Raw genomic sequence first — 17,451 nt, forward strand, 5'->3', positions numbered from 1 at the left:
AGTGCGATAGAGATTGCATCATCTGTGGATCTGTTGGGGCGGTATGCAAATTGGAGTGGGTCTAGGGTTTCTGGGATTATGCTGTTGATGTGAGCCATGACCAGTCTTTCAAAGCACTTCATGGCTACAGACGTCAGTGCTACGGGTCGGTAGTCATTTAGGCAGGTTATCTTAGAGTTCTTGGGCACGGGGACTATGGTGGTCTGCTTGAAACATGTTGGTATTACAGACTCAGTCAGGGACATGTTGAAAATGTCAGTGAAGACACTTGCCAGTTGGTCAGCACATGCTCGGAGTACACGTCCTGGTAATCCGTCTGGCCCTGCGGCCTTGTGAATGTTGACCTGCTTAAAAGTCTTACTCACATCGGCTACGGAGAGCGTGATCACATAGTCGTCCGGAACAGCTGGTGCTCTCATGCATGCTTCAGTGTTGCTTGCCTCGAAGCGAGCATAGAAGTGGTTTAGCTCGTCTGGTAGGCTTGTGTCACTGGGCAGCTCGCGGCTGTGCTTTCCTTTGTAGTCTGTAATAGTTTTCAAGCCCTGCCACATCCGACGAGCGTCAGAGCCAGTGTAGTATGATTCAATCTTAGACCTGTATTGACTCTTTGCCTGTTTGATGGTTCGTCGGAGGTCATAGCGGGATTTCTTATAAGCGTCCGGGTTAGAGTCCCGTTCCTTGAAAGCGGCAGCTCTACCCTTTAGCTCAGTGCGGATGTTTCCTGTAATCCATGGCTTCTGGTTGGGGTTGCAATAGTAGACATCTATTTCTCACAGCTTTTCCTTATTTCAAACATTGTTCCTTAATGACTGTAAAAGATCTGAGGCTAACGGTAGAGCGAAACGTGGAGGTTGTGAAGTAATATCAGTGAAGAATTCTGTTAAACATTTTGTTGTTTAAAAATAAAGGTTTCTTATTCTCTAAATCTAATGTGGCCAATCCATATTCCCACTATCCACTTCAGAGGATGACTTTGATATTCAAATAACATGGGGTCATTACAGGATTTTACTTAAATCTTTCCCTTACGTTCCACCCAGTGCTTGTTCACCCTTCTCAGCACTTCCATTTCCCCTTTTTTCTACTGATTGGTTATATATGAATTCAACTAATTAGCACAATGATTATATTGACCAACAGATTCTGCTAACTTCCCTTGTGATATTTATCCTTTAACTATAGCGCAGTTCACCTCAGAGGCCAGACTGTCTCTTCAACCTGTGTTATCGTAACAGGATTAAATGTCAGTTTTGCATATGTACCATGGCTTGTGTACTCTTCATAGAAGTTGGCAAGATAATAAGGCATCGCCTTACCACATCACTACATCACCACTTCCTCATCACCCTTAAGTTACCATTTAGGCTAGGTGGACACAACAAACCAAAGCTTCTCACTGTTTGTGGCACCTTTCATAGGCACAACTCTTCCAGCCAAAAGCTTCCAGCAAAACCCTTCAAATCTACTACCAGTGGAACTACCATTGGAATTACATATGTATTTAACTTGTAACAAGCAAGTCAGCACGTGTTGGATTTGCCCCAAACATAAGGCTTTGCATTCAAGCCCAAAAAAGTATTCCTTAGCTGTGTTTCTTTTGCAGTATTACTTTAGTGCCTTGCTGCATGTTTTGGAGTATTTTTATTCTGTATATTTGGATTCTTCTTTTCACTCTGTCATTTAGGTCATTATTATGGAGTCACTACAATGTTGTTGATCCATCCTCAGTTTTCTCCCATCACAGCCATTGAACTCTGTAGCTGTTTTTTTTTTTTAATCACAGATGGCCTCATGGTGTCACACCAGCCTTTGCTTTGGCTCCCCCTCCTGTCCAGCTCAGGCGTTCGGCGTCGCAGGCCATCTAGCTGCTGCCGAACCTGCTGCTGGCAAACGCCCTTCACTCATCAACCCCGGACTTGTCTCGTCATCATTACACACACCTGGTTCCAATCCCCACTCTATCACTGTATATATACTCCCTCTGTTATTTCCTGAGAGGAATCTCTCCTACTTTTTCCTGAGTACTTTATATTTTCTACTGTGGGTTTCGTCCCGCTTCAAGCTATGGTGCTTTAATAAATTCAGTAGTTCTAAACCTGCGACTGCCTCCTACCTACTCCTCTCTACACTTGTGACACATGGTAACATCCCTGAGCAGTTTTATTCCGGTCCTGCAGCTCAGTTCAGAAGAATAACTATCTTTGATGTGTCTGGGTGGTTTAATACATAATCCACAGCATAATTATTAACTTGACCATGCTTAAAGAGATATTTAATGTCTGATTTGTTATTGTTACCCATCTACCAATCACTGCCCTTCTTTATGAGGCTTTCGAAAAGCTCCCTGGTCTTAGTTGAATCTGTGCTTGAAATTCAGTACTTACAGATGCTGTATGTAAGGGGGACAGAGGAAGGGTTAGTGATTCAAAAATCATGTCAACCCATATTATTTCACAAAGAGTGAGTCCATGTAACTTTTTATGTGATTTGTTAAGCAAAATATGATTCCTGACCTAATTTAGGCTTGCCTAATCAAAGGGGCTGAATACTTATGCAACGACTATATTATATATTATTGTTTATCTTAAAAAGAAAAAGAAATGTTCTTCCACTTTGACATTAGAGTATGTTGTGTTGATTGTTGACAAAAAAATGACAATTAAAACAATTTAAATCCCACTTTGAAACACAATACAATGTGAAAAAATCCAAGCAGTCTGAATACTTTTGCAAGCACTGTATGTGCAAAGTATGTTTCGTGTTGTGTTTATATATATTGTGCCCTATTCCTTGTGAATGAAGTCTCTGTTGGTGTTGTTGGTGCAAAAGCTAACTACTATTACAGATGGGTCTATAGTACTGGCTCTAGTACCTGGCAATAAGCTTGTTATGTAGCCTATTTTACATGTTGAGTTGTCCGTTAAAAGACCCTTTAACAAAATACATATTAATACATATCAAATAGCCTAAAGAGAACCATAAGAATCACACACATAATAGGCCTAAATATTAAATACTGAATACCAGAGTGGCATTTTTGCATTTACTGTATGAAATAATTGTCAAAAATGTGAGGGTATCGGAGAGAAGTTAACAAGGAAGTTCTCTCACACACAACTAAATGCAGACAATACTGGGCCCGCATGCGAATAAATAGCTTGATATTGTTGAAACTAAAGGTCAGTGTATTAATTACTTAGTGACATGAATTGATTATAGTCCTAATTCTAACAATACCTTATTCATCGTACAGTAGAAGCACTGTCATGAACTGAATACGTTCTCCAACCTTTCAAATTGAATGGATTTGACAGAAAATCGAAAAATAAGATTTGTTCCATTATTATTATTATTCAATGACTTTACAAACTCATGTATACAGACTCTCTATACAGACTGATAGTGATATGCCTAAGTCTGAAATTCTGCAGCCACTTGCTACCACAGAGCTGACAAAATAACAGAACTTTACCTGACGCGACAGGTGCAATGTTCGGCATCTTCATTTATGACACAGTATTGTGGCTTTTCTATAGAAATAACGAGACCTAAAACATCTCCAAGTTTTGTTATTTTGTCAAATATAAATCAATCACTTACTTTAAGAAACATATATATGACGAGAGACGTCCTGAGAAGGACACCAAAGCAGGACAGTCGGCTCATGATGCCGAACATCTGGGAGAAACTTCACAAGCGTTTCTTTCCAGTGTGCGCTTGCAATTCCAAACGTTCCTTTTTCTTGAAAAAGTTTAGCCTTGTTGCTGGTGTGGTCCTATAAACTGTTGCGCTGGCTCCGGTCGCAAAATCAATGGTAGTGTTCATAGGACGAAGTTACTTTTCTGTGTCTCCTGTTGTGGGGTGGAGCGGTGGCCAGTGGCGTCACTTTCAGAAGTTATAGTTGTGTGCATGCCTGTGCAGTCAGCTTGGCTATGCGCCTCCTCCTCTCCTTCACTTTCTGGCAATGGTCCCTGTGGTCATTTCATCAATGCTGTTGCTAAAGTTACGCGTTCTCTTCCTCCGCGAGGACTTCAGGGAGGAAGTATTTCATTCAGAAATGTAGCCATCCCACATTCTTGACATAACTCCGCGAAACCGTGTTAAGAAATGCATCCATGACGGGGTCCCTCAACAATACCAAGCACAGCCAAGGCAAATGTTTATGGAAACGAAAATCACAGCTTTCTGTAAGTATGTTCTAAGTTGGCATTAAAATGTGTATGCAAAATATGTGTACATGACCAATAACATTTTATTTGATTTGAAGTCCTATCTCCACATCTAAATAATATAAATATGATTTATATTGTGTATATATATTGAAACTGGTTGTTTACAATGGGCTCAATACACCAGACCTGTGTCATATACCAAATATATTGAACTGGCTTGATTTTGTTTGCCGATATTTGAAGAAAAACATGGAGTAGTCCCAAAAGTGCAATCCCTTATATCAAGAACAGCTTAAATACTAGACCCAATCCACAAGATACAGTGCCCTTATATATATCAGACACCCTCCAAACAAACCCCCAACTCCCTCATCTATGTCTATATGTGACGTTTTTAGTATGATTGACAACTGCCGACATAGTCACTGGTCTCCCCTCATTCTGTTTTCCCCTCATCCTCTGGCAGACAGACATCTGTTCTCAGCCCAGCTTGATTGAATGTGGTTAAAGGGAATTCAGTTTGAAATGACATCTAGTTGATTTCGGCATGCTATTTGGTGTGTGTGTGCGTTTGCAGGGACAAGCTCATCTTCCTCCTGACTGGATGGATGGGTCACAGTAACCGCTGTCCACCCGGATGTCTGACATAAGTTCCATCATTCCCCCCAGATCATCACTGCCCATGTCTCTCTTTCCCTCTATTTCTATCTCCCTCTCTTTCCATTTTCTCCTATTTTTCGCTGCTTCCCTCACACCCTCTCACCCTTCGGGCAGTCAAGTTATTGCTTTAGTGCAGGGTTTCCAAAACTCAGTCCTCAGGACCCCAAGGGGTGCACGTTTTGGTTTTTGCCCTAGCACTACACAGCTGATTCACACCTGAGTGGCGCAGTGGTCTAAGGCACTGCATCGCAGTGCTAACTGTGCCACTAGATCCTGGTTCGAATCCAGGCTCTGTCGCAGCCGGCCGCGACCGGGAGACTCATGGGCGGCGCACAATTGGCCCAGCGTCGTCCAGGGTAGGGGAGGGAATGGCCGGCAGGGATGTAGCTTACTTGATAGAGCATGGCGTTTGCAACGCCAGGGTTGTGGGTTCGATTCCCACGGGGGGCCAGTATAAAAAAATATGTATTCACTAACTGTAAGTCGCTCTGGATAAGAGCGTCTGCTAAATGACTTAAATGTAAATGTAATTTGATCACTTGAATCAGCTGTGTAGTGTTAGGGCAAAAACCTAAATGTGGACCCTTTGGGGTCCCCAGGACTGAGTTTGGGAAACGCTGCTTAAGTGCTTGACCGTGGCATTTTGTGATTTACATTATCATGGGCTAAGCATGCCAAATCAATGGACTAATAAGGAAAATTGGGTAATCTGCATTCATAGCTGTGTTTTCTGGACTATAGTTCAGTGGCATACTTCCCAATGACCACTCACACAGAAAAGTGTCCAGCCATCATAATGACATAGATGCTTTACAAACCTCTTATGTTCTGCTCATATGAACATATGTCAAAAACCAAGGTTCTTTCAGATCCCATAACCACAGACACCGACTGGCAGGAGGCAGACAGTCAATAATGATTATTTAATTATCTTCTTAAAAAGGGGGATAACAACATATTAAAACAACACAGAACAAAACACAAGGACAAGCCCTGGCACACACTCACGCCAGAGTTCGTCTTTGGTTGAACGCCAGCCTGGTCCGAGAGCAGTTGTCGTCGTGGTCTCATCCATGGCGCACCAAATTTTTCCACTGGAGAGAGAGAAGCTGGATCATTAACACGGTCATTCGAAAACGTAGCAGTACTTCATTCACGCAGAGCAGATGGTGACGTTGTTTGTTCGTCTCTCACCGAACATGGTCATTTGGCTCTTCACGAGCAGGGCAGAAGTCTCTCCCGGTAGCAGCTCCTATCTCCCCAGGGGTAGCAGCAGCGGTAGTCAGCTTAGTGGTTAAGAGCGTTGTGCCAGTAACCAAAAGGTTGCTGGTTCTAATCCCTGAGCCGACTAGGTAAGAAATCTGTCGATGTGCCCTTGAGCAAGGCACTTAACCCTAATTGCTCCTGTAAGGCGATCTGGATAAGAGCGTCTGCTAAATGACTAAAATCTAAATGTAAAATTGTGACTTGAGTGAGGCCTGTCTTCCATCGTTTGTCTGTGCAGTGTTGTTTGGCTCCCACCTCAGCCCTGACTGGGAGCTTCCTTTATGCAGGTGGCAGGCAGCTCGTTAGCCCAATGTTCAGATTCAGAGTGTTTAATAGTCACATGTACAGGGTTGCAGGTGTGATTGCAGGGTACAGTGAAAATCTTAGGCTCCAAGCTCCAACATGCAGGACTAAGTGAAATAAAATAATGAAAGTGGAATTTTTTTTTTTTTATACAATGGAAATAGCAGTATATACATCATCACTGTAGCAGTGATGAATAAATAAATGTCCATTGGGGTGGAGGCAGAGTAAAGACTGTTAGGGGGGGTGACCATAGGGGGAGCAGCATGACCATTGAGGGAGTGTGGCGACCAAGTGAAATAAAAACAATAACAATTATAATATTTAAAAAAATATCTACAATATACATATACAACTGCAACAGTGATGAATGTTGTTGGGGAGGGGGCAGGTAGCTGACTAGTGGTGGCTATTCAGCAGCCTGATGGTCTAAGGGTAAAAACTATTGGCCAGTCTTTCAGTTTTTGCCATGATGCTTCTGTACTGCCTGCGTCTGAGTGATTGAAGCAGAGAGAACAGGGCATGGCTTGGGTGGTTGGGGTCCCTGATGATCTTCTTGGCCTTCCTGCGACACCTGGTGTTGTAGGTGTTGTCGTGACGTGACTTTCATTATTGTGATGACTATTATTTATCGAATAATTACCTACTATGTTTAATTGTTACTAGATTAAATTGATCATGTAACAATTAACTCATTAGGAATTTGGGGCACCATGGGAAAAATTGTTTAACGAGTTACCGTTTCCCGAATGAACTCTAAAGATATCTAGATATCTCCTGTCATTTATTAACAATTTACCTCATATCTGTCTCATTCTGAAAGTCGTAGACTCTTGACGTCTGCACGAACCCGGGTCTTACAGATTATTCTGTACCACACAAATTGATTTAATTATTTATTGATAACACAAGATACAAACACATACATGGTATAGGTAGCGATTAGAAACTTAATATAATGAAAATGGGTCCCTAGCGGACTAACACAATATGACACTTGTTACAAAAGATGGCGAGTTAAAGAGAGAGATAGCGAGAGAAAAAACACTTAGATATACATGGACCTACGCTCACAGTAATCCTAATAACGCCCATGTGGTAATACCCCCGAACTGCCGCCCGTGTGGTAAGAAGTAATGCATGTATTTACGTGTTGGAGGACCCAGTGGTTTGTGGGAAGGGGTCGATTGGGCCTTCTCTTTTGGATGGCCTTTTAGATGTAAGGCTCAGATTGTCCACAAGAGGTCACACTGTCCTTCTTCTTAGTTGTCTGTTTACTTTCACTCATTCTGGAAGTGGTCTTCTGAGGACGGCTAATCAGCCGTGTCGATGATCCCCTGTGGGGTAATGAGAGCAGTGTAGTAGACGATGGTTTGAAGAGAGTAACAGGATGGTCCCACTTAAATTCACCTTCTTAGATACAGTACTTAGAACAGCTACTCAGCCGTAACATTGATTGTTAGTGGAGGCAACTTTGTCGTCTTCACCTTGTGTTGATTTTCAGGGTCGGGACCAATATGGACCTTGCTGCAGCTTGAGGTCCGTCTAGTCTGATCTGATAATTCTTAACTAAATATTTTATACACTCTGGTAAAGAGGGGCGTTTCCGTCATACTGACACGCTCTCTGAGCTCCCTCGGGCGTGGCTAGTTACGAGGCAAAAGTTTTATCATCACTATGACCTTGTTAGAAAGCTAAAATCACATTCCTATCTTTACGAAAACAGTGTCTTCCTCCTTGATATTTTCTACCCAAGGTAAAGGATGTAATCCTGATATACACAGTGTAAAAGCTCTTCAAGTTCCAATGTTTAGGTTATAACACCGTTATACAAGTTTTAATGACATCACAAAATATACATTAATTTACCATATTCAATTTGTCATCATTCCCAACATTTGGATGTTGAAATATATTGTCCCAATGTTCATTGTTGGATGTTGAAGTTTTTGGGTGGCAAAAAGTATCTGAAACAAAGGCATTCCTTTCACCATACTAGAGGGCCAGAGATAGATTATCCTCCTCTCTAATGTATGGCAGTGTTAAGGTGTCAAGACCGGCACAGCCATTGGACTTGGGGCTCTGCTGGGAGTTGACCTCATTAGATTTTTTATTCTGCTTTGCCACTAAAATCATAATAAACACTGAGAACTAAAATATTGTGTTATTGTTGTTATTGTTATGCATATTATTATTAATAATAATAATAATAAGGGAGTGGGGTAGTTCAAAAATTAACCCCAAAAGGTTCTTCAAAAGATCAAAGGATCCTTCAGGGGTTCTTCAAATTGAAACTGTGGGGGACCCCTGTAAGTTCTTCGAATAACTCTTTAAAATGGTTATTCAAAGAACCCCTTTTAATGGATCTTCTAATAACCTTTCGAATAACCTTTTGGGGTTAGTTTTTGAAACACGCCCCCCCCCCCCCCCCCCCCCTATTAATATTCTTAATAATAATATGCTTAACAATAACAACAGTAGCACAATATTTTAGTTGTCAGTGTTTATTATGATTTTAAAAAATCGAAATATGAGGTAAACTCCCAGCAGAGCCCCAAGTCCAATGGGTATATTCTCTGGCATGTTGATGATAATGTGTTGATGTTCTCCATATCCATAGCCAGAATGATTTTGCAGTGCATGGTGATCGAACAGGTTTCCTGTTATATTCATTCATCAGAGGTGTAGGGAGGGTGAAGTCTGTGAATCCAAAAAATTTTAGTTATACAGATGATTAACAAAACATGCACACAACAGTATTCATACCTTGGTTTCTGTGGTGAATGTGAATTTTAAAAACTGTTTTAATAATGGTTTTCATACGCATACCTTGTCCATAATGTTGAGGCCTATGGGATATTCATTGATGAGGTAAGGAAGGAGGATGGTAAATCTGTTCTGCATAACATACCAATACCAATTGACATACCTTTGTATGCCTCCTTGTCTGTATACCTGCAGATAGACACAAAAGTGAGCAGTTCAGTCATCTGCACCCAATACAGCTAGCCTTCAACATATTCTTATAGCCTACAGTACATATTCTTACTTCTTTGTTGATTGATATCCATTGAATTGTGTCAATTTTCTATTTTAGAAAGATTTGCACAAATATGAAAAGATGGATAGTGTCATCAGAAAAACAATATCAAATTAGATCATACAAGGGACAAACCTTACCTTAAATTGAGGAGATATTTGCATTTTTTCAGTTAAGTGCCTGCACCTGCTTTCCTTTCAAATTCAAATCCAAATGTTTCAGTTGGGCAGTTAGGTTCCTGCAAGAACCCCGACCAACTAAGGAGGTTCCTCGATGAACCCCACCTCCTATGGGGTTCTTGGAAGAACCTTTTAGGGGCCATTTTCAGTGCCAAGAACCCTAAGGTTCTTCGAAGAACTTTGAGTATCTTAGAAGAACCCTTGTTGAACCCCTAATTTTTTGAGTGTAGGTAGCTCTTTGCAGAGGGTTCTACCTATAACACTCTATCTAGGGTTCTTCATAAAACCCCTTGTAAATGGTTCTACCTAGAACACTCTATGAAGGGTTCTGCCTAGAACCCTCTATGAACGATTCTACCAATAACTCTTTTATCCTCTAAAAGTTATACTGATAACCCTTTTATCTTTGAAGGGTTCTTCCTAGAACCTTTAAAATTAAACTCTTTCTGACAATACATTACATACTGTATATCATAAGGCCTTTCTTTGAGGGCCTAGTTATCATAGAATTAGGAATTAGAATACTAAAATGGAAATGAACCTTCTTATGATGGTCTAAAGGTCAGCCATTTAAAGGTCAGCCACCATAGGTGTTGCAAATTCTTAAATTAACCCTTTATTAGAGCTGATACTGTTACACTTTCTCAGTGTTAGGGAATTAACTCCTGTGGTGTTACCTAACTCGTTTTGGGGTGTTGTTTTAACACTAGGGTATAGCCTTATTTGCATATTTATTTCCCAGGGTGCCTTTTGAGATTTTTTTTTAGGTACATGAATGTTTGCCCTCCTTCAAAGAAGAAGGAAGGTAAGGAAACAAAAGCACTTAGGTTCCAGCCATGGCAAATACTGAAGACAATGGACTTTCCTAATTAAGGAAAAGTGGTTATTTTTTTATTTTATTTTTCACCTTTATTTAACCAGGTAAACCAGTTGAGAACAAGTTCTCATTTACAACTGCGACCTGGCCAAGATAAAGCAAAGCAGTGCGATAAAAACAACAACACAGAGTTACATATGGGGTAAAACAAAACAAAGTCAAAAATACAACATAAATAAATATATATACAGTGTGTGCAAATGTAGCAAGTTATGGAGGTAAGGCAATAAATAGGCTATAGTGCAAAATAATTACAATTAGTGTTAACACTGGAATGATAGATGTGCAAGAGATGATGTGCAAATAGAGATACTGGGGTACAAATGTGCAAAATAAATAACAATATAGGGATGAGGTAGTTGGGGGGGCTAATTTCAGATGGGCTGTGTACAGGTGCAGTGATCGGTAAGGTGCTCTGACAACTGATGCTTAAAGTTAGTGAGGGAGATAAGTGTCTCCAGCTTCAGAGATTTTTGCAATTTGTTCCAGTCATTGGCAGCAGAGAACTGGAAGGAATGGCGGCCAAAGGAGGTGTTGGCTTTGGGGATGACCAGTGAGATATACCTGCTGGAGCGCAGACTACGGGTGGGTGTTGCTATGGTGACCAATGAGCTAAGATAAGGCAGGGATTTGCCTAGCAGTGATTTATAGATGGCCTGGAGCCAGTGGGTTTGGCAACGAATATGTAGTGAGGACCAGCCAACAAGAGCGTACAGGTCACAGTGGTGGGTAGTATATGGGGCTTTGGAGACAAAACGGATGGCACTGTGATAGACTACATCCAATTTGCTGAGTAGAGTGTTGGAGGCTATTTTGTAAATGACATCGCTGAAGTCAAGGATCGGTAGGATAGTCAGTTTTACGAGGGCATGTTTGGCAGCATGAGTGAAGGAGGCTTTGTTGCGAAATAGGAAACCGATTCTAGATTTAACTTTGGATTGGAGATTCTTAATGTGAGTCTGGAAGGAGAGGTTACAGTCTAACCAGACACCTAGATATTTGTAGTTGTCCACATACTCTAGGTCAGACCCGTCGAGAGTAGTGATGCATTTAGTTTTACTAGTGTTTAAGAGCAGTTGGAGGCTACTGAAGGAGTGTTGTATGGCATTGAAGCTCGTTTGGAGGTTTGTTAACACAGTGTCCAATGAAGGGCCAGATGTATACAAAATGGTGTCGTCTGCGTAGAGGTGGATCTGAGAGTCACCAGCAGCAAGAGCGACGTCATTGATGTACACAGAGAAAAGAGTTGGCCCAAGAATTGAACCCTGTGGCACCCCCATAGAGACTGCCATAGGTCCAGACAACAGGCCCTCCGATTTGACACATTGAACTCTATCTGAGAAGTAGTTGGTGAACCAGGCGAGGCAGTCATTTGAGAAACCAAGGCTATTTAGTCTGCCAATAAGAATGCGGTGGTTGACAGAGTCGAAAGCCTTGGCCAGGTCAATGAAAACGGCTGCACAGTTGATAGATTAATTATTAATGACTAATTATTACACCCTGAAACTGTGTATAATGTGTTAGAAATGTGTGAGTGTAGGACCAGTAAAGGCTATGGCATTGAGCCACTATTTAGCAATGTGAGTAAGAGTTAGGCCAGACAACAAAGACAACTGAGAAACTAAGATAAAGAGGCCTCCCAATTTAGGGAGGGGTGAAACTGTTATGAAAACATGGTGCAGAATATTGTGAGAACGGCAATAACTGAGTAATGCAGGGAGTAGGATATGTGTGTGTGTGTTTGTATGTATGTGTGTATGCATGTGTGTATATGTGTGTGTGTGTGAACTGAAGGTCAGTAGAGCAGTTTTAGAGTGGAAAACTACAGCCCGGCTACAGAGGGGAGGGATTTCTTTTTGTATGAGTATAAAAGATGGACTCTGAAATTGTGATGGCAGAATTCTCAATGAATAAATATCTCTGACTATGCAGACCGGGACTCTGGCCGTTACTTAAATCCCAAAAGACTTACAACCTTTTGGGAGACGCACAGAGACACTAAAATAGTTTGTTAAATAATTCACTTAACAGCTTGGTCCTCCTGAGCTGGACTCCAATACCCTGTTTCTGTCATTCCAGGTAACTCTGAAAACCGTCGACGGGCGAATGATACATTCGTAAATAGAAAGTCCTGCCCTTTGACATTAAGGGTTAAAACAGGCCAGAGGACACCTGATTAATGACAGAGACGGTGACGGAATCCAAACCTACATTGAATCCCGGCTGCAAGGATAAGGTCAGTAGTCTTTATTCATTAACTTGGTGAAATTGATTTGAGGACTTGCTAAAATATTGAAAAGTAGCAAATTGATCAATGCGTAGCCATTTTAAGTGAAATGTGGGGTTGACTGTCAGGAATTATCAAGATTACATTGTGAGGATAGACTCCTCCGTAGAGTAGGAGATAATTCTGGGGGACTAGTCAACCTGGTGGTGGGTCCGTAATGATTCACGGTAATAGGCCATTACCAAAAGAAACTACCCGGTGTTGAAATAGAAGGAACTATTAAAAGTACACCTATGGGATGTAACCTGTAAGAGATTATTGAACAGTCAACAAATAATCCGGGTTAAACAAAAACAAAAAGTACACCAGAAGGAATTAAAGTAGCATGTGTGAGAAATAGAATATTAGTAAAGTCAAAAGTCACAAACAACTGTAGATTTTGCTGTAACTCTATCCGTTCTGGAGCCTTATAAACTCCAGGTTACCGATACAACACCAATAATCATGTAAGGTTGTATACGTGTGAGACCTAATGTTTGCTCAAAAGTCACATGAATAATTCCAGGAACCCATTCCAGAACCCATTCCTGTTGTATGAGACTGTCAGGAATTATCAAGATTACATTGTGGGGATCAATCCCTCTGTAAAAGTATGAGATAATTTTGGGGGACTAGTCAAGACTACATATACAGGGAGAGGTGGTTGTATAGAGGAGGGAGAACCCATTCCTGTTGTATGAGACTGTCAGGAATTATCAAGATTACATTGTGGGGATCAATCCCTCTGTAAAAGTATGAGATAATTCTGGGGGACTAGTCAAGATTACATATACAGGAAGGGGTGATTCAAGGTGTTGTTGTGTGAAGCTATTTTGAATTACTTGTTAAATTGACTTGTTATATAGAAGAGGTGGCTAAGGGATTTTTAACAGTACCAACCATGGGGGGGCAAATCCTCACAAGAGGTCCCAGAATTTACTGGGGACGAGAAATGCTTGATGTAATTAAAATGGAATCCAGGGATAGAAGAAATCTCCATTATGTAACCAGGTGGAGGGAGAGGTATGGTTTTGAGGGACGTCTAGAAGCAGATAAACTCGAATCCATGCTTAAACAGATACATAAGGTGTGTAAAGGAGAAATAAGCAGTGAGAGAGAGAGAGTGAGTAGGAGGGGGCCAGTACCCACTGATAGCCTTACCTAATCTATTGGCGGGGAATGAAAGGGGCCCCAGCAACCTTAGATGTATACAGTAATAATAATATGCCATTTAGCAGACAGGCCATGAACACAGAGGACGTGGCCAGAGCGGTAGAAGGAATGACCCACCCCAAAACAGGAATAGTAAGGTTTGGGCTGCCGTTAGAGGGCAGTGGGTTTCAGGGGATGCCCAGAGGACACTTTTGCCATGGGCCGATCACGGAGAGTATGTTGGGAAAATAACTGAATTGTGTAATAGCCTCAGAGAGACATGCAATCCATCATGAGCAGAATAACAGACAGGACAGAGCCAAGAAAGAAGGCAGGAAGAAAAGAGAAGTGAGTGAGAGGGAAAGAGAAGTGAAGGTTGAGGTCTCCGTGCCTCCCCCAGAGCAGAGGGCAGAAAGGTTATATCCAAACTTGGCAGACCAGGCATGGAGAGAAAATCCAGATGATGAATACGTAGGGAGGAGAAGGAGAGTGCAGGGGAATAATGTTGCCCCCCCACCGGCCCCACCTCCCTATGAGGAAGAAGGGGCTGGAGGAGGAAGGGAAGATGAAGGTGAGGAAGAGCCAGAGGTAGAGGAGTACAGGACAAGGGCAGAGAAAGTCAGACAGGAGAGAAAAGAGAGAAAAGAGAGAAAAGAGAGAAGAGAGAGAGAGAAGTCCATCCCCCAGCTTTGAGCGTGAGGAAGAGGAAGATAAGGCGTGACTAGTCCTTGAGGGAGAAATAGTAGACTCTAGTGGGGGGAAGACTAAGGAACCCTTTGATCCAAATTGTGAGGTGTTTGAATTGGCTACTATTGACTTAGCACTTCAACAGGAACAGAAACCTTATTTGACATTGACAGTAATGGGTAAGAAAATTAAAATTCCTTTGTGATACGGGAGCCTGCAGGACAGCAACCTGTGCAACAGACAAGCCAGATGGAGTCAGGATTGATGGGGAGAAAATCATAGTGCGATCTGCCTCTGGTCATCAATTTATTGAAAGGTTATCAGCCCCAATAACCCTAAAACATGACCAATCAGGAGGAGAGGCAACCATACCCATCCTGATATCTAAGCTGTGTCGGGTAAATTTACTAGGACGTGATGTAATGACTAAATTGAATGTGGCTGTCATTTCCGCTGAGAGGGGAATGAAAGTACACATAGTCAGAGACAATATGGTGGTCTGTGGGGAAGAGGAGCCATGTTATTGGTGTAGGCAAGATTTGTTAAGGGGGGGGAAACTGATATTCCCCGAACCTTGATGGAACTTGCTGATGATGTAGTACCAGGCCCCACTAAAATGTCCCCCGATGACCTACACTGTACTCTCTGGTATAACAAACACCCAGGTCCAGATGCAATATATGAGGAAGCATTATTTTAAACCACAGAAAGGACTATAGCCTTGAAATGGTTTCACTATGACAACACCCACGCAGTAGTGGAGGTGGAACTAGGGCCCCAAATCAGAGACTGTTCAGGGAAATATGGAGCCCACATGTGTCCCTAGCAAAGGAGCCAGCAGAGGACTGGAAAGACATGGGCCAGTGGGTATCCAAGGGTAAGAGGATCACTGATTGGGTCAATATTGTGAGTGGCGATCAACACAGCCCATCCACAGATAGTACATTTAGATGAGAATAGCAGATGCTGAGGAGAGGAATACCTGTTGACAGAACAACACGAGTCAGATTTAAAAGAAGTTCCAGAGCATTTGTGGTCCCGGGGTCCAGCAGACGTAGGATTAATAAAAGGGGTAATTCCAGTACAGGTGATACCCAAATCTAATCATAGGCCATATCAGAAGCAACACCCTATGAAACCAGAAGCAATAAAAGGTTTGCAGCTTACCAAGAGCAGATTGGGAGGGACCTTGAGGGAGGGCCAATTCCCGGGGAGATAGTGAGGCCAGAAACAAAGGTGCAGTGTCCTGGAAATCACAGTCTGTTTTGGGTTTTTTTCAGTTCTGCTGGGAGTACATTGGATGATGGGGTTTTGTGTTGAATTAGAGACAGTGAGACTATTAGTCAATACCTAGGAGAGAAGAGAGGTTACGGTAGCAAAGACAGACAAGAAGGAAATGGTAATAGTGGAGACAGGAGTGAGTGGAAGTTTTACAATTGTGACAAAACGGGACATTTTGCTAGAGAATGTGAAGAACCGTGTAGTTACTGTGCAAGGAAAGGGCACCAGTTAAGAAACTGTAGGCAGAAGGGGAAGAGAGAAATCAGGAGTCCTCATGACCTGGCTGTTTGGTTGTTGTTTTTTAATTGGGGTTTTCAAATAAAAAACAACACACCTAGTATGATGTTTATAAAGCCTTGTTGTTTCAATTTTGGGGTTTTTTCAGCAGGTCAAGGGTGATAGGTCTTAGAGGAGCACACAGTGAATTTTATGGAGTTTTTTAGGTTTTGGCTGAGTTTGGGGTATATATGATTTCTTATGAGAATGAATGTCATGAGGATTAATGAACACTTGGGATAAGTAACATTTATTAAATATTTAGAATAATGGTAATGTTTGGTATACTATGGGATGGAATTTCAATTGCCTCTGAACTCTGTTTTAACTTTCTGGTGTTAATTAATCATCCACACTGGTAAATTCTAAAGGCATGAGAGGAGGACTTTAAGATAGTTTATTTTACCAATAAATAAAAATAAGGGATGGAAATTGGATGATAAATTACCAATATTACCTAAGTGATTGTTAGGTAGGTGATAATATTGACACATGGGCAGTGACATGTGTCAAAAGGAGGGATGGATGGTAGAACAGATTCGACAACACTTTGTTGCACATGGAATTACTAATTATAAAAAAAAGATGTTTTATCTGTGCTCAAAATAATCACCAGGGCAGACAAAGGGCACCTCAGGGTGAGTATCCTCCGGCTAAGTACCCTTTCCAGCAATTGGAAATGGATTTTATAGAGTTATCACGGAGTGAAGGGAAGAAATTTAGAGTAACCCCAGATGAAGATGGGTTATCCCCCTTTGAGAAAGTGTTTGGAAGACCTTACAGAATGCCACAGTTGGCAGGACCAGACAGGCAGACATAGAACTAGAGAGCACCCTAGCAGAACACGTGAGAAGGTAGTTTATTAACCACACCTGTATGTCAGAGGTTTTGTGCCCCACAGGTGAACTAAAGGAGAAGGTGACCCACTCTATCTAACCAGGAGACTAGGTGTGGATCCAGTCCCTAAAGAAGAAAAACTGGAAGCAGGCCTGTTGGGAAGGGCCCTACCAAGTCCTATTAGATCCACCTGGGTGCATGTCACACACGGCAAAAAGGTAAACCCAGTTACACCTGACGAACAAACACAGAGTTAGGAGAAAGAACCGATCACCACTAGAGCTCGGGGGTTGGCTCCTTAACGAAGATTCCCTTACCCTGTCTGATCATCCCTGTGTGAGTTCGATAGAAGGTGAAGCAATGGCATGTTCTCAGGGCGAGGGTGGGGATTCACAGGTCTCCCGACGGTAGGTAGCTGTCTGATTGTGGGGGCCATATTCCTAACACACACGGAC

General features: G+C 41.9%; 1 protein-coding gene across 1 annotated transcript in view; it reads right to left on the reverse strand.

The window, feature by feature from the left end:
• The window catches only part of LOC311135376 (receptor-type tyrosine-protein phosphatase eta-like), a gene marked incomplete at both ends in the record, with an annotated part of 62,662 nt that extends 58,984 nt beyond the window's left edge, over window positions 1-3,678 (reverse strand). Inside the window, one exon of the mRNA XM_084169315.1 lies at window positions 3,601-3,678. Within this exon, the coding sequence (XP_084025441.1) occupies window positions 3,601-3,678 (78 nt within the window). The remainder of the gene's footprint in view (window positions 1-3,600) is intronic.
• Window positions 3,679-17,451: the final 13,773 nt, after the last annotated feature.

This window comes from Coregonus lavaretus (genome assembly GCF_964263955.1).
Source record: "Coregonus lavaretus genome assembly, chromosome: 9".
Classification (NCBI taxonomy): domain Eukaryota; kingdom Metazoa; phylum Chordata; class Actinopteri; order Salmoniformes; family Salmonidae; genus Coregonus; species Coregonus lavaretus.